This window comes from Lepidochelys kempii, chromosome 8 (genome assembly GCF_965140285.1).
Source record: "Lepidochelys kempii isolate rLepKem1 chromosome 8, rLepKem1.hap1, whole genome shotgun sequence".
In the NCBI taxonomy this organism is placed as follows: Eukaryota; Metazoa; Chordata; order Testudines; family Cheloniidae; genus Lepidochelys; species Lepidochelys kempii.
The window spans coordinates 4,638,187-4,660,838 of record NC_136387.1 but is presented as its reverse complement, the minus strand read 5'-3'; the positions used below and the strand labels follow the sequence as shown (position 1 = coordinate 4,660,838).

The following is a 22,652-nucleotide window of genomic DNA, read 5'->3' as shown; positions in this document are numbered from 1 at the left end:
TTCTTTCATTTTCCCTTTTCTTCCTAACAGCTAACTTTAAAACCCCCCTCTTCCCTTTTTCCCATGCACCACTACCTTGAAGCTGCAGCTTGTCGTGCTTTCAATATTCCTAGGGGTGTCTCGACTCTGTGAGCGCAGCTCCTATTATACATTAAATACCAGTTCTTCTAGATGGAAGGTAGTGCTGGAGAGAAGTAAAGCATTCCCTTAGCTATTAAATATAGAATATGGGATCGCACGAGGCTTGTCGTGAATATAGGATGCCTTGACTGAGAATCACTGCAGTATTAGACCGGTCTTGTCGGCTGTGGCAATAAAAAGGAGACAGCCCCCCACGCCATCCTTTTTCTTAGGGGTTCTTTGGTTTGAAGTCCTACTCCCCCCCCCCCCCCCCGTGAACTACATTAAATCGGATGGAAACAATGTGAGTTTGGGAGGATCATGGTGACAACCACCAATAACAGGTAAATTATACAGTGGTTTGAAATGTCTGGTATGGAAAATACTGCAGCTTAGTTGATAATTGGCAGAACCGCCTCAAACGTATGTACCTGTATACAAGGGAGAATACTAAAGTAGGATGACAAGCTATTCAAATCCCATGCTGTATTTCCCACTCCTGCCCCTAAAAGTGTCCCCAGGGGCCATGCCAAGGGCGTGCTGGGAATAGGGAGACAGCTACGGGCTGGGGAGTGCAGGGCCCAGGAGCTTTGGGGCGGGAGGGAGGGTGACCAGCCAGCCAGCAAGTGTGGAAAAATCGGAACAGGGGGTGGGGGTAATAGGAGCCTATATAAGAAAAAGGCCCCACAATCGGGACTGTCCCTATAAAATCGGGACTGGGGGTGGGGGGGGGGTCCTGGGGAGCAGCCAGGGGCCTGCACAGAGGGGAGCTGGGGTGCAGGTGCAGAGCTGGGGGGGAGGAGGAGGAGAAGAGCAAGCACCCAGGCCGGAGCAGCCCAGCCCAGCCCAGCAGCCAGGCCCCCCGCAGACGCAGGCTGCCCCGCACCCCCGGGGCTCCCCCCCCCCGCAGGCGCTGCCCCTTTAAGGGGCTCCTCCCACCGCCGCGAATTGCATCAGGCGCGTGCGCGCCGCCGGCCCGGGCCGTCCCCCTTCGGCGTGCGCGCTCCCCCCCCACCCCTTGCCAAGGCGGAGCTGGCGCTGCTGCGTGCGCGCGCGGCGGCGGCGGGCAGCGAGGGAGGGGGGGGGTGCGCGCGCGCGCGCCCGCCGGCGCGCTCCCGTGCCAGTCGCGTGGTCTCCGTGCTTCTCCATATTGCTGCGGCTGGAGGGGCGCCGCGGGCGGGGGAGCTGGTGCAGGGAGCCCCCCCACTTGCTCCGGGCGGCGTGCGGCTGAGCAGGGCCCCGCCCGGCGGGGGGAGCGCCTGGAGCAGCAGCCGGGGGGGCGCGGCGCAGCCCAGATGGCGACCCAGGTGGAGGCTCTCCTGCCCGGCAACCGCCTGCTGCCCGCCGAGGAGCACGGGCTGCTCATCAAGAAGCCCCAGGAAGGGGCCCGGGAGAAGGGCGAGCCCCTCATGCCCCACGGGGAGAAGGCCACCGCCGAGGAGGGCAGCGGGGGCGCCCCGGACGGCGGCCCCAAGGGGGGCGGCGGCGGCGGCGGCCCGGCGGGGGAGCAGCCCCGGCGGAGCGCGGCGCCCAAGCCCCCCAGCATCAAGCAGCAGAAGGAGGAGAGCAACAACCAGGAGAAGGAGAACCTGCTGCAGCAGCGCGGAGGGGGCGAGAACCGGCTGCTGGGCGAGGCGGGGGGCAGCAGCGGCGGCGAGGAGGGCGGCGAGCCGGGAGGAGGCGGGCGCAAGGAATTCATCGAGGCCCCCCCGCCCAAGGTGAACCCTTGGACTAAAAACGCCCCGGTGGCCGTGGTCACAGTCAACGGACAGTCCCCCCCAGGTGGGTCCGGGGGCGACCCCGGGGCGGGGTGCGGCGCGGTTGGGTTGGGGGGGGGGGCGGGATCTCTGGTCTGCAGTACGGTGACTCTGGGTTTTTTTTTTTTTTTTTTTTTGGTCCTCCAACCCCACCCTGCTTGGCTCCGCCGCTGTTTCATCTACCCCCTGCCTGGGGCTCCTGTCCCCGCTCAGCCCCCGCGCACGGGCTGGGGGAGTGAGCTCGGGTGGGGGGCGGGGGGCGGCCGGAGGAAAGCGTGGTCGCGAAGGCCTCGGGCTCACACACACGCTCGTCCAGGGCACACGGGAGCTGCCTTTTTTATGAAAGGCTCCCCCCCCCCCACCCGGGGCCGTAACACAAATGCTGAGAAGGGCCCCCCCCCCCGTGTGTGTGTGTGTGTATGGAGGGGGGGGAGGCTTGTTCGGAATAGATCATAGATCACCCCCCCCCCCCGTTTAGCGTTGCCGTGTTTCCCACGTTGTGAATGCTTAATGAGTCTATTTGGCACGGGCCAGAAACAGAAAGCGCCCTCCGTGCCCTCGCGGGCTGCCTGGATTCGCGTGCCAAAGTTTGCCCGGGTGCTACGAATATCGGGACGCGCTGACGGCGACCCGGCGTGGGGAGAACGAAACGTGTCATGTGGCCTTGGAGCGTGGAGGGGGAGCCGATCGCACGCCGCCACGCTCGGCCTTCATCCTCGCCGGGCGCACGTTTTTTGGGGGGGGGGTGCCCGGGGGGGCGGCGGGGGTCATCTGGGGAACGTGGATTTATGATTTCTGTAGCAGCCCCGGCTCTCTGGGAAAAGAGGAGGCTTGCAGCCTGTGGGAGCCATGAGGGCGGAGAAGCATGTGTGCGCGGGGGAGGGGGAGCGGCGCCTAGCCCAGGCGGAGCGGCCCGGCCGGGCCATGCGGCTCTGGGGCCCGGGAGGTGGTGGAGGGGGGAGGGGAGGGCGGCTGCTTTCGTGCCCAGGGTTCCACGGCGCTGTTGCAACGTTCCAGGCCGCGGTGCGGACGTTCCACGGCGGCGGACTGAGCGTTCGATCCGGGCAGCGCGCGTGTGGGGCTGGGTGGCTGCGCTCGGCGCTTCCTCCCCTTCCCGGCATTCCACTGCAGCAGTAAAGACAACGTGGTTTCTTCTGCTGCGAGCATGTGATTCTCTCTACCCCCCCCCCCCGCCCCCGGCTCGCCGCGGGGCCTTCTCCTCTTCTCCCCCTTTCCCGGCACGGATCGCCCCCTCTCCCGCCGATTTGCGCCCCAGCAAGAATCTGCAAAGCTTTAGAGGGTGACAGACAAGCTGTGCTGGGGGGGGGCGAGGGGGAGGGGATCTGCCAGCCCTCGCCCATCCCCCACTCCCTATCCGGCCTCTCCTGTGTCTGATCCAGTGCACCATTGATCGGAGCACGCTATGTCTTTTTTTGGGGGGGGGATTCCCCTTGAACCCCACGTGTTCTCCATTCTCACAGCGGCCCTGCGGTGTGTGGGGAAACGGAGTTCTCTTCCTCCTCCTCCCCACGTGTGCGTATTCCTCTGTAGCTTAATGCGGCTGGGCCCTTGACTCCTGTCTCCCTTGCTTTGCTGGCACGGTGACATGTAGGCCTCAATCCTTCATTTCTGTGCAGTTCCATAGCCGGAGTGCGTAACCCTCCCTTCCCAGCATTGAATCTGTGTGGAGGATGGGAAAGGGAGGGTGAATATGCTGGACAAACAACACTCTCTCTCCCCACCCCCTCCTTTGGAATAAATCCTTGGCCCAAAGGAAATTCAGAGTAGCTTTCTGGTAATCGTGCATGTTGCAATGCTGATTCTGTGGTGTAACTTCAGCCCCTCTTCCCCCAAAAGTTACTGGGGGGAGGGAGGGGTGGTTCAGTTGTAGTTTAGTAACAACTGCCTTTTACATTGTGCATTCTTCCTTCCACCATTCTTTTTAGGCCAAGATTGGAAATGCTGAATGCTTTGCATTTCCTTGCACGTTGTAATAGATATTTCCTCCATCAGGAGAAATAAACTGTTTTAGCATGAAGGGAACCCCTGCCAGGAGAAAATACCGAGAATTTTAAATTGATCTCTCATTTATGAGGGCTTTTTAATTTTTCAGCCTTCCCTTGCAAACTTTAAATTACATTCCCAGCTATGACATCTGGTTTCTCATCAGTGCGTGTGCCATCATTTTGCAAAAGCTGGTACCATCTAACATGATGAATCATCATAGTTATTGATCTTTGAAAGATGGACAACTCTGCAGTATCTGCTTGGAATACTTTTTTTAGTGGGAAAGAGCATATAGGAGATAACTTAATGGTGCACAGCAAAAATCTCCATGGAGGCAAACTGCTCTAGTCTGTGAAACCATGGAATGATATAAGAATGTCTTGTCTTAACAAAGTTCTGACTGTTTTGCTGCCTCAGTTTACTACTTGTTGTATGACCTAAAGTTGATCTCCTCACACCTTCGTGCAGCGGTGAGGATTCCTAATGCTGCTTTGTTGGGCCGCATTCTGAAATAGCCATTCTCTATAGAGTTTTTAGCACTTCTAGCATTTTCAAAGTGCAGTACAAACTTTTTGTGATTCAGGAGGCTGATCCAGTTGGTTGTGATGTAAGCAGAAAAGACTTCATCTGTTACTTTCTGCGCATATCCTCTGTGTAGAGCTTTGTGAATTACAATATTTATCCTAAACTCCAAAGCTATAGGACTACAGACTTGCGGTGAGAATGGATTAAAAGTATACCCAAGGTCTGCAATAAAAGTCTTTTGACTTGCCTTCATCTCTTATGCATTAATATTTCAGGTTTTAAAGGACAAAAGACAGCATGTTTTGGAACTGGTCCTGTTATCAGGATGGGAAAATCTTTGTTTTTTCAAAGAAAAAATAATGTACTTCAAGAAAGATACAACCAGTGTTCAGCACTTGAATTGCAACACTACTAGGCTTTTCTGGAGGGGGCGGGGGGGAGAGAAACTCCACAACTTATTCTTGTGGGGAAAATTAGTTGTTGAAAGGAAATAATATTGTAACAACCTGAATTCTGTTCCACTCAGTCAGAGTATTCCTTAAGGTGTTAAACAGTGAAATTGACTAGTAGGGCATTTTCTGGAGCTTGGCAGCCTTGTCTATAGTTCACACAATACAGGCCTTGTCAATATTATTTTGCTCTTTTGCTCTTGGGGCATTGTTTGGGGGTTTTTTTTTTTTTGCTGCCTATTAATTAACAGGAGGAAAAAAGGTGTTTATTTTACAAACATGGTTGTCATAAACTACCCAAATGGACAGATTCATGGCTGAGCTGCCTGATGGGCTCCATCTTGAATATATTTCCTTCATTTGTAGGTTTCAGTCACAGCAAGAAAAGTTCTTTAACTACTTGAGGTAGAGGGTTTCTTACACTCACCAAAAGCTCCTGGAAAGTTACAACGCTTGTATGCCCATTTCACAGATACATGTTGGTTAGGTAAAGTTTTAAGTTGCATGTTAGAACAGTCTTTAAAGGTCTTCCAAGCAAATTGATTTTTGCACATGTTTAATGGTGGCGTTCTAAAGCTCAAATATTTGAGGCAGTTTAAAGTTATTTTTCAAAATACCCAGAATGACTAAGAACTTACTGTAGAACTGCTTTCAAAGCTGCATTTAAGTTCTAGAAGTGTAAAGTATCCTAGACCTGATCCCTGCCAGCTAGTCTGCTTGTGTGAGCCCTTGTGGAAACCTGTGGACATCAGCAGAGGTACAAGGTTCCCTCCACATAATTGCCTTTGCAGACTTGGGGCCTTAAATAGTTTAAAAAAAAAAAATTAAACTCCATCATGCATATGCTATAAGCCAGTAGAACAGAATTAAGTGACTAAAGATGCTCTTTAGGCAAAGGTCTCTGCTCAGAATCTGAGCTTTTCGACACTGTTCTGTGCTGATGGTATTTGAATTCAGACTTGCAATACCCCTACAATTCCAGTTCTGGGCATTCCCCACACACAGTTGGTAATTTTCCCGTGTTGTATAGTGGCTTTGAGAGGTATGTGTACTGGGACTCTGGCAGGATACTGTAAAGCAGGACTTACAGCAGGATCTCCAAAGGTGAAGGGCTACTGCACCTGCTGAGATGGCATAGAAGAAGTTGCAGTGAATTTGCTGAGATTCCATTAGTATTGTATGCTCAAAGTCTCTCTGCCTAGAATTTTGACTAGTTTAGTTATGTATTCGGGGAGTGACTCAGAGGTATAAGGAAGCCGGGGAAATATTTAGTTGGGCTCTTAAAGATTAGCACAATGGTAATGTTTGTCAAATGCAGGAAGACTTGTATCTGAATGGTCTCATAACTTACATGGATACTGGTAATGGTTTCTTTCCTTTTTCTCCTTATTACGGTCTTGTAACAAGATCCAGGTAATTGTAGCCCCTTGGTAAACAACTTACTATGTGTTCACTGTTATAGTCTAAATAAAGAAAGTCAGTAGCTTATCTCGCCTAGACGACCCTATAATAATAGAGTGTATACAGAAGAAAGGAAAAATATCTTGCAAAGGAAAAGGGTAGTGATTTTATTTCCAGAGGTGGCTCTACACCAGTTTTAATATATAAATTTCAAAAACAATGTATCGAGATTTTATTTATCTCTAGGTAATTTTTTGGAGAAAAGGAATATGACCCGAGGAGAAACCTTTAACAAATCTCCTCCAAAAATATTTTGTGTAAATCTTCCCCCAATTGTGCAGCTGCATCGGTGTTTGCAACGATGTATGCGCTCGTGTGGACAGGGTTCATGTGTTCCTAGCACCCAGTTGTGGAAAAACTGCTGCACTTGCTTAAAGAAACATTGTATCAAGGCACTTATTGCTCCTTAAGCACTACTATATTTTACAGCCTCTGTTGGAACCAAGACCCGCTGGGTTTTCATGACAGTGCCAAAAATGGCTGAGTTCTGTCTACATTAACTCTTAATGCTATTACTTGCACTGGTGCAAGTGCACTGTTGCTGGAAAATCTGTACGGCATTTTCTAGTGTAGACATAGCATGTAGTGGTCTTTTTTTTTTGTTTCTTTTTTAATGCAGTTTCTAGCTCACTGTCTGGTGTATGCTCTCTTCCTAGCTGATCTTGATGGCCAAGTAAAGCTTTCCAAAAGACACCTCTTAGCTCCTTGTAGCAAGCATCAATGTCCGCTGACGCTTGTTTGGAAAGGGCATAAAATAATGTGTGGGTAAGCACAGCTGAGGCTCACTCGCCACATGAGAGGTGCGGGAAGAGGTAGCATAACCCTACACTGCAATTACGCTCCCTTTCATCCTTCCTTGACTGTCCGTGGGGATGCGTCCCACAAAGGTGTGGGGAGAAGCACTTGGAACCAGCTCCCACCAGCGAGACGAGACACAAGTGAGAAGATTGCTTTGCCGTTGGCACACTTTCATCTAGGTAACTCTTCATTAGACTCTAGAAAGTTAGTCACTGCTATTGTGCCGAGTAGCCAATGCTTGGTAATCCAGCACGCGCTGATCTCCAAGGTGTTGGGCAACTCTTATTCTGTTACGGCATGTAGCTGTGTAGTGCTGTTGGCTTTGTTGCAACAAAGACCTAACGTCACAGCAAGAGCTCTGTTCCCCTTGATTTCATTTCTTCTGAAATAGCCTTTAGTCCTGATCCCACAACTCAGGTTTGAGTAACTTTTTGTGTGAGGGGACTGGAACTTCCTGCCCTGAAAGATTAAAGGGCTTTTTCTCCTCCCCCACACACCTGTGCCCTTCAGCTTTATTCTGGACCTTTGCTCTGTTCGGCACTGTTTGTTTCAGGGAAGGTTGGGGAATGCAGTGTATTCAGTGAGCTGATTCATAACCCCTTGTTGCTGGGAGTCGAGAATTCCCTGATACGATGCTAAGCTCTAGATGTCCAGTACTAAGGAATTAATTCAGGTGATTCTTATCAATCTTTGCTTTAAACCCTTCCAGCTTTTTTTGGCATTGCATCTGTGGTATGTGCAGATTGTGAAACTAGTGATCATTCAGGCTGAGATTAGCCTTGGACACCGAACTCCTTTAGGCCCATTTGAAAATCCTACCCAGTAATATTTCTGATATCCACACACACAAATGAATTGAGCACAGACATGTCTGCAACACTAAATGGGCAACAAGGGCAATGGGTTGCAGGGTTCTGTCACCCTTTCCCTATTATGATCCCATATCCTTTGGCATTCCAGTAAGTAATGTGAAATTGTATTTGGGACACACCACATACCACCCTAGACAGGGTGCAGTGACAGAGCTAAGTGGCTGAAATACAGGGCTGCCTTTTTTCAATCATTTTTGTTAAACGTTCCAAGTCTACCTCCCTTCTCCAACTCCACCAGAACTTGTTATAAGGGCAGATCAGGTGTTTTCACTTTACTGTAAATTTTTTTTAAAGGGCACAGCCACCATATTTCCAGCTGCGGATAATGCCTGCATCTGTCAATAGGGTGACTTTTTTTAGGAAGTTCTGAACCTTAGTGAAAAATTAAACCTAGTACTTGCCTAACTCCAGACACTAGAGGATCTTGGTAGGCTTTATAAACAGAAACTTAAGCCTCATAATATTCCTGTGGGATAAGTATTGCCCCCATTTTACTGACAGGTAAACTGAGGCATGGATGTTGTCTTGCTGAGGGCCATGCATTTAACCTCTAGGAGAACTAGGAAGAGAACAAGGTCTCCCAATTCTGTGCTCTTTTTAAACCTCAAGACCTCAATGAATCCGGATACTTGGGTTCTAATCCATTCCTAGCTCTGACATACACTTCTGTTGTGGCCATGGGGGACACTCCTGCTTCCCCCCCCTCCCCCGTTTTAATATTACAGGCTCTCATGCCCAAGGCTGTATGACCAGCTGCTGAGTGCTTAATGGTTGCCATATTTGCTCACCTATATGTTGGTTTCACTCTCTGCAGCTCTAATTCCGACTTTGGTATGCAACTGAGGCTCTCTTGGGTATGGAAGGTGTGCTGTAAAACCATGTTCGTGAATCCCCTGGGCAGGCTGAGCAGTTACTGTAGAGCTGAAATCTTCTGTCGTTGATGTGCTAGGATATCTCATTGTTATGCTGGTAGCATGAAGACTCCAACATCCGCAGACATCTCCTGTGCTGTTACCTGGCCTAAAGTAGAGGTGTGGATGCCTTGTGCAAATGTGTGATCTTCCACTTCTTCGTGTTTCCATCTGCTTTTGCTGTGTGCTTCACTTCAGATCGGTGTTTTGGTCCCAACTTTGTGTTCTCTGAATCCAAGGGTTAAAATTCTACTGAAAAACTATGCAGAGCTTTGTACCTGGTGAGCGTATTCCCAACCGTAAATCTGGGGAAGCTACTGAAGTAGCTGAAGTAAAATCCGGTAGCCAGTGATAGTCTCATGACCGCTTAGCAGGTAAGCGAGGGGGAGAGTGCAGATGAGAGGTCTGTAACAAGTTAATGTGACACAGCAAGAGCTTATTTAAAACAGCTGTTTGCGTGTTTGAACGTCTCTGGTCAGAACAAATGGGAGCTGAATGTGGCTGTCGAATAAGCTGGGTAGCAGGGTTCTTTGCAGAGGGAGTTTTGGCTCATGGAAGGTGTCTGTGTGTGTCAGAATGGCTGCTAGGTTGAAAAGCTGTCCCAACCTAGAGTGAAAATTGGGATTAGCCTGTTGGAAAACTGGGTCTACTGGTGGCTGTACTGAGACACTGCAGGGTGTATGGCTTCCTATGCCTGGCTTGGTAGGTATGGTTGTGGAGGCTGGTTTGTGGCCATATTCAGTGTCAACATGTTTCTAAACACATGGTCCATCCTTTAATTGCAAGTTTTCAGAAAATGTCACTGCCGTGTTTTTCTGAAATCGTAGCTGGGGTTTCCTCTTAATTTGCAAAGAGCACATCGTTTGCACTGTGATGGGATGGCTTGTGGAGGACTAGTGTGGACCGATGCCTGCACGGGCCCCTTCCCAAGCAGGCGAATGTCTGCTCTGGGGGCTGGAAGGCTGCAGCATGCCAGTTCCAAGACAGCTCTGAGCTGTTGAGGGTTATAATGTATAAAAACTAAAGGGGTCTGTTCTTCGCCACCCAGCCCTTCATTGTATTTTGATTAGTCCCTGTCACGTGGGGTAGGAACTCTGCATGCAGTGCCAAAGCAACGCTGACTGGATTAGGAACTCGGTTCCCTCTAAACTGTGTGGCCACGCACCAGCCTATTAAGTGCTGCACGGGCACTCAGACTACGACACGGAGAGATGCCTTTCCCCGCCAGCCCCAGCCCCGGACCTGCCGCGGCTAGGGGAGAGGCGCCCTTCTCCCAGCCCTGGCCCCAACCCAGTCCTGGCTCGGACCTGCCGCAGCCAGGAGAGAGGTGTCTAGCCCCAGCCCTGGAGCTGCTGTGGCGGGGAGAGGTGCTCCCCTCATCCCCCCACACCCTACCCCAGCCCAGGTGCTGCCATGGGGTGAGAGCTGGGGGGAATCCTCTCTCCCTGCCGTAGCCCCGGGGAAGCCTGCACCCCAAACCCCTCGTCTCCAGCCCCCACCCCAGAGCCCACCCACCCCCAACCCTCTGCCTGAGCCCCTCATCCCAGGCTCCACTCGTCTGCTCCGGCTCTGAGCCCCCTGCCAGGCTCCGAACCCCTCAACCCCAGCCCCGCCACATGAGTTTTGTTATGTGCACCAGTATGGAGGTGATGTCACATACCGTGTCCATATTGGTGCACATGACAAAATTCTTTCTGCACATGTGTGGGGGAAAAACTAGTGGAATCCTGGCTAGGGGTATTCTGTTACGCAAGGAGAGGGAGGGCGGCTGAGAATTAGTGACCTTGGTCTCAGACCTGTACCTTACCTCCAGATTGGTAGCTGATTAATACGGCTTTGTTCCAGAAGTTCACTGCAGTGGGAATTTCCCCAAAGCTTTCTTGCATTTGGGGTGCTGTCGGACAACAACATGGCTGGCAGCTGAGTGTACTTTAAAACTTAAAATGCAGATGATTTTCTGTCATCTCTTTTCTGATCCTTTTTGATCTCCACTTGGAAATGATGAAGAGCAGCTGCCACTGCAAGACCTCCCTATGGCTTTGGACACTTTTGGACTGGGTGATCTGATAGAATCAAATCAGTTAGAAATGGAAAAGACCCGTTTAATGCAGTAGTTCCTGTGCCCTGGGATTTACCATGGGGAGCATGAGCTGATGCTGGCAATGTCAGCAGTTGCCGCAGTTAGACTAGTTCCATTGATTTAGAAACATAGGGTCTGTTTTTCTTTTTTTCAGCCTTTGAGTAGGTATGCTGTATGTGTGTTGAATGCCAGCATTGTGAACTTTGCATGTGCTTTTGGGTATGCACAGTCAAGTCCCTGATTTGCACATCATAGTATCTGAATTGTGGTGGATGGTGCAGTGCTTTAAAAAGGTGTAGCTGGTGTGATTACTCTCCCTAGCCATGTGTGCCTACTTACATTCCTAGCTTCCTGTCCTGCGGTGGTGGAGTATTGGTAATCGGTAGAGGCGGGAGACTTTCTGTGTGGGGAAACTTGGGTTATTGTCAGTTTCCCGCTCCCCTGGGGTGAAGGTCATGGAGGGGGAATGTTTGATCTGTTGCTCAACAGTTACCCTTCCAGTCAAATACAGTGGTGTTGGCTGGATCTGAAAAGAGTCTGGTGTAGGATGGGCAGGATGCTGACTGCTCGGTATGGGTTTGGGGCTGTACGCAAAGAGAAATTTGAACTCTAATGGCATCTGTAGAAAGTGCTGGGAAGAGGTTGACCTTCATGCCAATTGTAGACTCTTATCTTCTGCTCTTTGGTTTGCCAGCTGGGTATCTTGGGGTTAAAGCATCAGTCTTAACTTTTGGAGGGTTGGGGAAAGACTAGGTCTGGGTCAAGGGTACATTTGGAGCACATTTTTTCCAGCTGAGCAGTGATGTGTGCCCCTCTCTTACAGAGTCACTTCACAGTCCTTGGTGCACTGGCAGCGGACCTGTGCAACAGAATAGTTTATTGACTAATAAACAGTTGTGGAAGCCCTTCTCCTTCCCAAGTTGGTGAAAAGACCCAGCAGATTCTCTTCTGTCCTCCCTGCCCACCACCTTCCCAGTAGTAGTAGAGGTTTTTTTGAACTCGCTGTCTAGTACCTGTATGAACGTAACATGTTTTTTAATACTAGATGCATTACGCTGTAATTTAATTCTGTTAATTAAAACTTGGAGCTATTCTAAAAGGTTAAAAGGCGAGTGTGGAGAACATCAAGGTTCTTACTGTGTCCGTAAAGTATGTTAGGAGACAAAGTTACAGAATTTCCAGAAACCTAGAGGAGAAGAGGAGTGGGTCAGGTTGTTGGTGATAGCGACTAGGTGGAGTTGCGTGCTGTAAGAGGGGCAAAGTTTGCTAAACTAAAGCTATGGGAATGTGAGTAGGACATATGATGATGTGATTCTATACAAAACTGGCTAGTTCATTATTGATTTCCCCCCCCACCCCCTCGAAGTCTTCACAGTGTTGTGAATTCAGCACATGGGGGGGTTCTTATTCCAACTGTAGTAAACGTGAAACCTGCTGGTCAATACTGCAAAACGGTAATTAGTGATTACCAAACCTAAATGTTACACTAATCTGGCTCACTATGCCTGAAGGTGAAGAAGTTGAAACAAACAAGTGATTCAGTGGAGTGAAGTAACGAAAACTGATTTATAGTTTTAAGTAAAATTCAAGATGTTAAGTAATGAGATGAAGGGATTTGTGCTCATCTCCAAAATGAGCTGCTTCAGATTCTTCATGGTCAAGTGGAACATCAGCTATGGAATTGGAAGAACAGGAACTTCGAATTTGTTCCTGCAAGCCAGACACTTTTTATACCACCATGCTAGAAAGGAAGCCATGATGGTATCTTCAAGTCCCTGTTCTAGGCCTTCCAGCTTCTCATAAAAATTAGCTTAATTCAGAAGCGATGTCTGCTCGTCTTTGAATCCCCCAACAGGAAAAAGATAAAGTATCATAAAAGCTACTGAAAAGTAAAGACTTGAACTTGATCAGAAAGTTGCAACTTTCTTCTTCTGTGATAACGTTGCCATCCGTGTAGCACAAGATGAAGTTTTAAGACGTGACTGAAGCACTTTGAACCTGTCTGGAGCAGTATGTCCAAGGAACACTCAAGTTGTGTTCAAGTTACTGCAAATGAAGAAATGGCAGAAAAATTAAAGCAAAGAACCAAAAGCATAGAGGATGACGTTAATGGAAGATAGTTAGTTGAACATGAGAAATGACTTGGTCGTGGCCACCATCAATACGGGAGGGAAACACATTCCTACTTAAAGCTGTTCCTTTTTACCTGAAAAGGAAATGGCAGAATATTGTGCACAAGTCACTTTCTTTGCTAGAAAGGCAGAGAAAAATTAGATCAGGGATTTCTTTGTCATTTGCACGGACAACGAAAATAAAAACCCTGTAACTTTTCACAGGTGCAATCATCACTCTGAACTGCTTAGGTGTGGGTGCCCTGCATGCTGTCTAAACCTTGACAGAGAAATAATACATCAAAGTTCTTAAACCATGTTGTGGAAGTTCAGAAATTCCACCGTTGGCCTTACAGTTGGTTGTGTGAAAAGAGGATTATTGCGTCGGCTTCCCAACAACCTTTGCAATCGTGCATGGGAAGATTGTGTGTGTTTTTCATATGCATCATAGTACAATACTTGTGTTGACATTTGCACTGATGGTGAGAAGGAACTTGATACAAATGTGGCCCATATTTTAAGCAAGGGCCTAAATTTACAAAAGCAATTTGAAGGAGATTTCAGAGGGACTTGACAGATTATAGGCTGATAACCCTGCAGTTGAAGTCTCAGTGGAAATCTGGCTTGAACTAATTAACAACAATAGAACTGGAACCACACAAGGACAAAATGGAGAAATAATTCAGAGATACTACAGAACTTGGTTTAAAGCCGAACCAGAAATCACACACAAGAGGGAGGGTTATCTGAGTCCTTGTCTCGACCTGAAACTTAGGTAGACCTTGCTGCATGGCTTCACGCCCCTGAGAGACAGCGTTGAGCTGACCCAAGCCCTGGTTATAGATGCTTGCTAGGCCAACAGAAGATTTCTCACCTCTCGGGGGGGGGGGTGGGTGAGATTTACTACAGCAATGGAAAAGCACCTTCTGTTGCTGTAGCAAGTGTCTCCAATGCTACAGTGGCGTTGTAGCACTTTGGGGTATCGGTAAAGAGAAGCACAAGTGGTGGTTGTAGATGAAGGTTACTTGGTTGCCTTGCCTGCCTGAAAGTCCCGTTGGCTTTCCCACCCCCCAGTTATGTTTTGAGAAGGTGGTCTTTTCACGGGTCGTGCAATGAGCTCTGCCCTTTTCGGCTCCTGGGCAGGTCACTGGCAGAATACTAACTGTCTACTAGGGATGTTTGGAAACATGGTCTGATGCCAGCCGTACCAGTGGGTCTCACAGACCGTCCTAGGCCATGAGATGACCATGGTACTTTGGTTTTGGGTAATTGGCTGTGCTTATGAACAGATCTTAACTCTATTTGGATGCTGGAAATTAGCCACAGGGATTTGAGCAGTGATGTAGCCAGGTGGAGAAAACAGGGGGACTGGAGATGGGTTTAAAAAAAAAAAAAAAGCACCATCCGGTTGTACTCGCCTGGCGGCTCTCCGGGGCTTCGGCAGCGCTTCGGCGTTGGGTCCTTCGCTCGCTCTGGTCTTCGGTGGCACTGAAGGACGCCTCCCCCCGCCGAAGTGCTGCTGAAGACCCGGAGCGAGTGAAGGACCCGATGCCGAAATGCTGTGGGGGGGGGGGGGAGCGGCTACTGCCCCCTAGCCACGCGATTATATTTGAGATTGGAAGATTCCCTTCCATTCAGCCCTGTTTTTTCTCCCCCTAGCCCTTTCTAGCTGTCTCCTTGGCAAGCCTTCCTTTTGGCATCAGAGGGGTGGGATAAATCTCCAGAGTTTACCCGCCACTGAGGCCCTGAAAACCACTGGATTGGTCCTAAATTGTCCCTTTTTATTGGGAATAGCCGTGGCGGCCTCATAATTTTGTTTCCTTTTTAATATGCAGTAGTACGACCAGTGTGGCACTTTTGTTTGTTCTTTTTAAGGCAGTGTTATTCCCCCTTAGGCATCCCTCTCCCCAGCTTCCCTACAGGGACCGCCTTCTGCTGACCAGCTGGATGGCTGCATGTTTCAAAGGGTATCACTTCAGGCTTATGGGTGATTAAAGGACTGAGGCAGGGAGCCGGGCCACCAGCTGCTTCATGGCAGTGGTAATCGGACATTCCTTTTCTCTTGCTCTTCCCTCTAAGCTGCCTTATACTTTCCCTGCAGCTTTTCAGCTCCTGTCTTGATAGAGGGGCACTCTGTCTCTGTGGCATGGGCAGCAGGGTTTTACTGCTTATCCAGTTTGCCAGGTCTTATCGGCCCTGGACTGGGGGAGGGGTTAACTCTGGGAACATCCAGTGTCGGTACACTCCAGTACAAGAACTGATAAATGGCTGGGAGAAAAAGCAGCCGTGACGGTACGGTTACTTTCTCTTGGGCATGTGCTGGGATTACAGGGTTATCTGTTTGGAGACACCTTAATGGAATCAGTGCAGCCCCTAGAATGCAGTGGAAAAACCTTTGTCTTTGCTTTGCCTTTTCCTCATCAAGGCTTTTATAATTCACTTCTCCGAAGCTTGGGGTGCATAGTGCACTGTGGGTGAACACCTTTTATACTGCTTGCCAGAATTGCAACTAGCCTCCATTAGCAAATGGTCCTAAGTAAACATCCACCCCTGCACAGTGGTTTCCCTCCTGGAGTGGCTTTGAGAAGATCACCAGCAGGGGCAGTAAGAGCTAAGGTGAACAGACAGCAAGTGTGGAGAAATTGGGACAGGGTGGGGGGGTAATAGGAGCCTATATAAGAAAAATCCCAAAATAGGGACTGTCCCTATAAAATTGGGACATCTGGTCACCCTAGTAAGGGCTTATCTCTGTTTAAAAGTTGATTCAGATTAAGGTGGAGGGTGAGTTTAAAGCACAATAGCTATTCTTGTCATTCCATATGTGGACTCTCATTCTGGAATCCCAGTGGGCTAAGCTAAACAGGATTTTGGAATAAGAGTGTCCACAGGTAGAGTTGTTCCAGAATAGCTGTTCCTGAATAACGGCATGTGTAGATAACCCCTCCGTTTCAGAGGTGAGACCTCCCCTGCGTAGGCATATACTCCTATTTAAATGTCTGACTTTGGTTTGAGTACCTCAGCTGTTCTTGGCTCTCGGGAGGTGGACTCAAGGAAAGAGGTAGTTGCTGAGGAATGCAGGAATGACACCACAAAGTCCTTTCTAGATTAAAAACATGTCCAATAGATTTGATCCTTTTTCTCTCCTACTCCTGCATTGTCAATAGGAAATTGGTAACGTTTTCCAATAGGTAATTGGAAACCTGTGCGCTGGTATAGACTCTTCTAATGGTATGAATGACCACGTTGGCTTTGAACATGGGGCTGACAACTTGAGAATTTGCATGTGTGAGAATTAATCCTCCTTTCGAGAAGGCCAGGAAATAAGTGGGGGATCCAGCAGTCCCCTGCAAGTTCTGACAGACAATGAGGAAGGAAAGGGGAGAGATTTGGGAGCAGCTGGGAGGTTTGTGTGGTTTTAACTCGAGTGCGGACACTGCCTTCACTGTTTCAGTCTTGGTGTCCAGGCCAAGATGGTGGCCCTACCATGACTGAACAGAGGGCTGAGGCTCTTTATTCAGGCTGCTTTTCACCTCAGGGCAATAATCTGAATTTCAACTGTCAGCTAAGGGTCAAATGTACTGTGTTTAACATCCTCTGAAAATTTTAAAATACTTTGTGATGGTCCTCTTCCCCCCCTCCTCCCCCCACCCACAAGACTCTTCAAAATTAGGGATGAATTGGATGGAACCTTGCGCTTCTGTGCCTTAAATCGACCCTGCCCAAGACTGCATGGCAGGCGAGTCTCTGACATGATGGAGGGGAGTGGGAAACTGACAGGGAATCCAAAAGGAAATGAGTCGGTTACGCTAACCTTTAGGGTTTGGGTTTCGGGCTTTGCCCTCTGCCAGGCCCTGCCCCCCTGTCGATTGGGCACTGTTCTGAAGAGGTTTGTAACATGCAGGCACAAACCATGCTGCTGAAGTAATTAGGGATGTAAATGTAGTTTAAACAGGTACTTTTAAAAACAATTAAAATTATATCTGTTAACTATTTAATCGTTAACACGACGGGGGTCGGGGTCAGGGGCTGCAGTCAGGGTTTGGGGTCGGGGGCTGCTGCCAATCTGTTTTAAATGTTAACTGCAATATATTAACAGTAAGATTAATACTTATCGGTTAACCGTTTAATATTTTACATCCCTAGCAGATGATGATTATCTGTTCCTGGCTCTCTAGGAGAAGCAAAGTGGTATTTATCCAAGCTGAGGTGGTACCCTGAAAAAATACTGACGCTCACTGCCTATTTGTAGAGGGAGAGTTTGTTTGTAACTTGAAGCTTCTCTGTAACTGCATTGTTAAAGGTTGTCTTCACAGCCATAAGGAGTAGGAACGAAATCAAATTTAAATGCAATCTATTCTGCAGAAAATAATGGTCCTGGTCACCACCTTTGCAAGGGTGCTTCCCACCACTCCATGGGATTTTACTTCCAAGTCCCTGTCCCAGCAAGGCAGTGCAGTCCAAGAGAGGTGCTTTTCTGTGTCTTCCTTCTTCTGCAAAATGTGGGTTTAGTTACCAACCAGGCATATAGCGAGGACAAATTAGGTGGTGTGACGATGTAAAGTGTGTAAATGCGAAATACTTACTCTCATCCTTATGGCAGCTGACACTTGGAATGTGTGTGGGTCTCTGTCGCACTCTTGTATGATGCAGGGACCTTATAGCCGTGCCACCTGCATGAGGTGTTGCTATGCTGATGTTATGGCAGGCCCCAGGTACCACCAGGTGCGTGTGCCTTCTAGCGGGGACACCCAGGTGAGATAAGGTGTGTTAAGATTTTCTGCCCTATGGGGTGGAAAGGTAACGGCAAGTCTGGGAGCCTGTGTAGTGTACAGAACTAGCCTGTCTCTTCCCGTAGCGTAGTTTGTGGCAATGTTGACCAGGTTGACGGTTACAATCATGGATTGCAGTAATAACGAGTCGGTGTGTTCCTCTTGCATCAGGCCTAATGAGCTTCTCTTCAGCCACTCCCATCCCCCAGTTTCTTCTTCATGTTCTCTTTCAAATGGATCCCACTTCTCTGGATTCCAGGCAGAAGGGAAGGAGGAGGACAGACACCAGGTGATTCAGGCCCATTGTGCTATAGCTCTTACCTTTCAGCTAAAGTGAGTGGAAAGCAGACACCAAACAAGGGTGTCTGAATTTGGCACCAGGGTGCCAACGGAGCATAGTGACTGTTCTGAACAAGCCTGATGGGCAGCTTGCTTCTGCAGTAAGGAGGGGAGTAACACACAGAATATGCCTGCCTTTTGTAATGCACGTTTGCAGATTGGGTGTCCTCCTGGACTTGTCAGCTTCTTCTGGAGGCCAGAGAGCAGCACTGGCGAAGGGCCTTTTTGACTCCATTTGTTTTGTTTTCAATGCCCTATTGCCCCAGGTCTCATACAAGCTCTTTCTATTTATATTTTAAAAAAAAAAAGGCAAAAACCAAAACCTGCAGACAACAATTGGGAATCAGTGCCCTCCCCTTCCCCCACCACACGCTAAAAAGTAAAGATCTTCCTAGATTGCTTAAATTTTATAGCACTCCCATCAGCCCCAGGTCTCTGGTGCTGGCCACTGGAGGTGTGGCCAGTTTTGGTGCTGTGTACAAACATTAACAGATACAAGATGCATGTGTATATGCATGTCCATACATTTATACATCAGTCTTGTAAGTGATGTGGAGTGCCCTTCCTAAGCTCTTGCTAGTTACAGTGCTGGCTTTCCATCATTGATAGCTCATAAACTAGGGATTAGTTATCCTACACTCCTATCATAGAGGCAAGCACATAGATAACTGCATTGGTTGGTGCAGTATAAGACCCTGAATAGGGTAGGATATTAGTTTGCTTGGCATCTTTGAATGCCCACTTTGGCATGGCTGTTGCTACTAAAAAGGCATCCTTGGTGCCTGCAATGATGTAATTCTTTTTGAAAGCCGGCACTTGGGCTGTTGTGGCCCCTAGCTGAAAAATCCGGTGCAGGTGCAGAGGAAGGGGAAGGAAATGTGAGGCCTAAATTTCCTGGTGCTTCCTCACTTCGCAGGCGTCAGGATGTTGTCCACCCACTACTTGCTGATTATTTGTCCTGGCGTGATGTGGTGTGGCACAAGCGTGTTGATCAGGATTGCAGACATCTAATTGTATCAAGGAAAAAAATGATGGCTAGGAAGCCTGTCTGGGTCAAACATCTTGGTAAGGCCCTTGCCGTTTCAGATGGATGTGAAAACCTGGAGATGTCTCTGTATTTTTGTGCTTCGTGTTTTTAATCTACCTTGTGTGTGTTGGGAGGTGGGCTGGCAAGGGGAAGTCTGACTCTCCCAGAAACCTCGGTTTGGAAATCTGCTAAGCATGCTCCTCAGAGAGCAGCCTCTGTCTTCATCTTTGACCTAGCAGCCACCTGCGTTTGTGCTTGCCTCCCCTTGTGACAGGTGTGGAAAAAGAAAGTGTTGCCTGATTTAGACTCTTCTGGGTGCATGAGGTGCTGTTCCTAATTGGCAGGCTAATTTCTAATCTTGTCAGTTGTGCTTGAAGGAAGGAGCTGGGGAAGGTGCATCCCAGAGGGATATCCTGTCAGGCAGCCTTTGGCTTCCCATGCCTCAGGATTGCAGATGTCCTCCAAGCAGGTTGCTATTCAGCTTTGCAAATAAACAAGTGCAGTTGACTAATAGTTCTGTGGCTGTTCTCTACCGTGGGCAGGAGGAAGATGCTGTTTGTGTTCAAAGTCTGGCTCTTCGTTCTGGGAAGTTTAGTCACAGGTGAAATGAGTTTGGTGTTCTCAGCTTCCCTACAGATGAATGGCTGCAAATCAAGGGGTACTGAGAACTGGAAAATGAGGAAGTGCTGCAGCAAAGATGCCATTTCTTTGGCAGAGTTGTGCCAGGGCAAATGTGAGCGACATCTGCCTTTTGCCATTATTCTGGCCATTATTCTTCAAAGAGCCCTTATTCTGAAGGGGCATAAATTGTTGGGCAGTTCCTGCCACCCACCTGCTCAGCCAGCCATACAGCAGATCGGATTTAAAATTGAATGGCCTAAACAGTGACCAATATGGCAGATTTCTAGCAGGACTACCTAACTTCCTTCCAAGTGCAGAAGTGGGACTATGGGGGGGGAATCACTACAAAATAAGCACGACTTTTCACATCCTCTGAACAGTGGTGACTATGGCAGTGGTGGCTTACCTAGTTTCTTGTTGGTTCCAGTCTGTTCAGTCCTCCAACATCTAGTTCAGAAATCAGGTTTACAGGTAACTTAAGCGTTCAGCTGTGCACCTCATAGGATTGCAGATGGGTAATTGAGCACATGGACAGTTCTGGTCCCTTTATAATCTCAGTTCACTGTTAGTAATTGTGCATGCAAATTTGATGTATATTTTGCACTTCCGTGGTTTTAAAACTGTCCCCCAGGTGCCTTCTGGTAGAGAAAGGACAAGGTGCCTCCCTTGATCCTGGATTTGTCAGTGTACAGTAATGTGTTCATGAAGGACAACCAAAAACCATACACAAATAGTAACACCAAGCAGGGCTTTCTGCTGCTCTAGGTGGTACTTACAAAGAGGAATGAATGGTGCTGCTTAAATGGTTTTGTTGTTCTACTTAGTGGGTCAGTCTGTCCTGTCCCTTTCTCTGTCAAGGGTTTCAGTCTACCGTGGGCTGGGAGAGCACCGTATTTAAAGACACTGAGCCTACAACTGAAGAGGCAAATTGCTGCTTGAACAAAGGTGGCAGCCTGCGGGTTTCTACACACTCTGGGCTTTGAGGGCATGTCTTGGTCTACTGCCATGAATGCATTTTCATGCACACCACCTTCAAGTTGCAGTGGGGGAGATTTAGGTTGGATATTAGGAAAAACTTTTTCTCTAGGAGGGTGGTGAAACACTGGAATGTGTTACCTAGAGAGGTGGTGGAATCTCCTTCCTTAGAAGTTTTTAAGGTCAGGCTTGACAAAGCCCTGGCTGGGATGATTTAGTTGGGGATCGGTCCTGCTTTGAGCAGGGGGTTGAACTAGATGACCTCCTGAGGTCCCTTCCAACCCTGATATTCTATGGTTCTAGAAACTGAAGATTTGGAGCCAGTGGTTCCCTGCCCCATCCTTATCCCCAGTGCTGAAGTTCCCTCCTGCCCACTCTCTGGGATTACAAGTGCTTCCACCAGGAATCTCCTTTGGCTCTACCTCATTGAGCAGTGAGAACTCAGCTGATTGACCAGCATGCAGCTGGCCACTTGGATGAGGAACCCGAAGGGCAATCCCCTGAGATCCCATGCAGGCTTTGCCACTAGTGTGGCATGTGCCAGTGATCCAGCAGCAGCTATGGTTGCCAAGGCCTGGAGTCCCCAGCTGGTGTGTGAAAGAATTAATTGCAAGCATCTAAATGGCCTGGGTTCTGCACTCCAGTGCAGACTGGCTGGGCCAACATTCCCCTGACCTACCGTAAGGGGGGTTTATTAAACTGCCCCAGATGGGCCTAATGGCCTCAGCCAAGCAAAGAAGTGGAGCGTTCTTCTCTCAACTGGAACCTGTTACCCAGGTAATGGGTGCTTTTGCTCACCTGTGGGAGCCTGACCTTTGTGCTTAGACGTTGCAGCAAGATGAGCTATAGAAGACCTTAAATAAATCCTTAGCAAGTCTCTTCACTTCCTTAACCCTGGTGATCGCAAAGACCTGCAGAGGATCGCAGATTCTCCCCCAAGCTGTGTGTGGGTGCAGACCGGCCCAGGAGGCTGTTCATTTCCAGAGATGCTGCTCTCACTGAATCAACCCTTCCTGTGACCCTACCCCATGTAAAGGCAGGGGGGGATTCTGGCATGAGGGTGACTTCCTCCTGCTGTGTGCAGTTCGGGGGGCACCTCTTCCTTGTGCTTGAATCTGGGGCGCCTTCAGGGCGTGCTTCAAGGATAGAAAACTAAAACCTGTTTGGTACATTCTTGCCGTCTTTCAGATGGGCTGGGGACAAGCCAGTGTGTGGGCTCTTTTAAGGGATAATAACCCAGCTGCAGCACTCTGGTGGCTTTCCAGCTGAAGTCGGGGTGTGTGTATCCATCCCGGGAGAACCTTGGCTTGATGTGCTCCCACCTGTTTTATTTTGAAGTACCTCAGGAGAGTTTGAAAGGGCCCCTACCTTTCAAAATGCCTTTTTTGGTAGCTGTGTGTTTAGCCAGAGCCTCCAGCTTTTTCAGACAGGGACCCATGCCTCCTCTCTTAGGGAGGAATTAATGATTTACCTGTTCCTTTCCACTGTACCTCAGGAAACTTTTTTTTTTTTTCTGTCCTGCCCTTCAAAGTCATTCAGGGTCTTCATGTGTTGTGTGAAGAGGGCTTTTTGCCTGTGGCTGAAAGGAGCCTGGGTATTCATGGGAGGAGGGGAAGAAGGGATTGGGTGACCCGGTTGTCTGAGTGGCCTAGCAGGCTCTGAAGACTTCAGTAGCTCAGTTGGAAGGACCCTGCAAAGAGGCTGCTTTCTGTCCCTTTCTTGGACTGGGAAAGGGACTGCTCCCCCTCCAGGGCTCGGCAAGGCGTACCAGGGCGTCAGTCGGATGTGGTGTGGTACACGTTGGATGCTGCCTTCCATTAGCAGGTTGTT

At 48.9% G+C, this 22,652-nt stretch overlaps 1 protein-coding gene across 3 annotated transcripts in view; it reads left to right on the top strand.

The window, feature by feature from the left end:
• The first annotated feature begins 1,221 nt into the window (after positions 1 to 1,221).
• LARP1 (La ribonucleoprotein 1, translational regulator) overlaps positions 1,222 to 22,652 on the top strand; it is a 77,822-nt gene continuing 56,391 nt past the window's right edge. For 2 of the 3 annotated variants that reach the window (XM_073355235.2, XM_073355234.2), the window contains exon 1: positions 1,222 to 1,902. In XM_073355235.2, coding sequence (XP_073211336.1) covers positions 1,416 to 1,902 — 487 coding nt within the window. In that variant the 5' untranslated portion in view covers positions 1,222 to 1,415. The remainder of the gene's footprint in view (positions 1,903 to 22,652) is intronic. The other variant, XM_073355236.2, reaches the window with a different exon arrangement.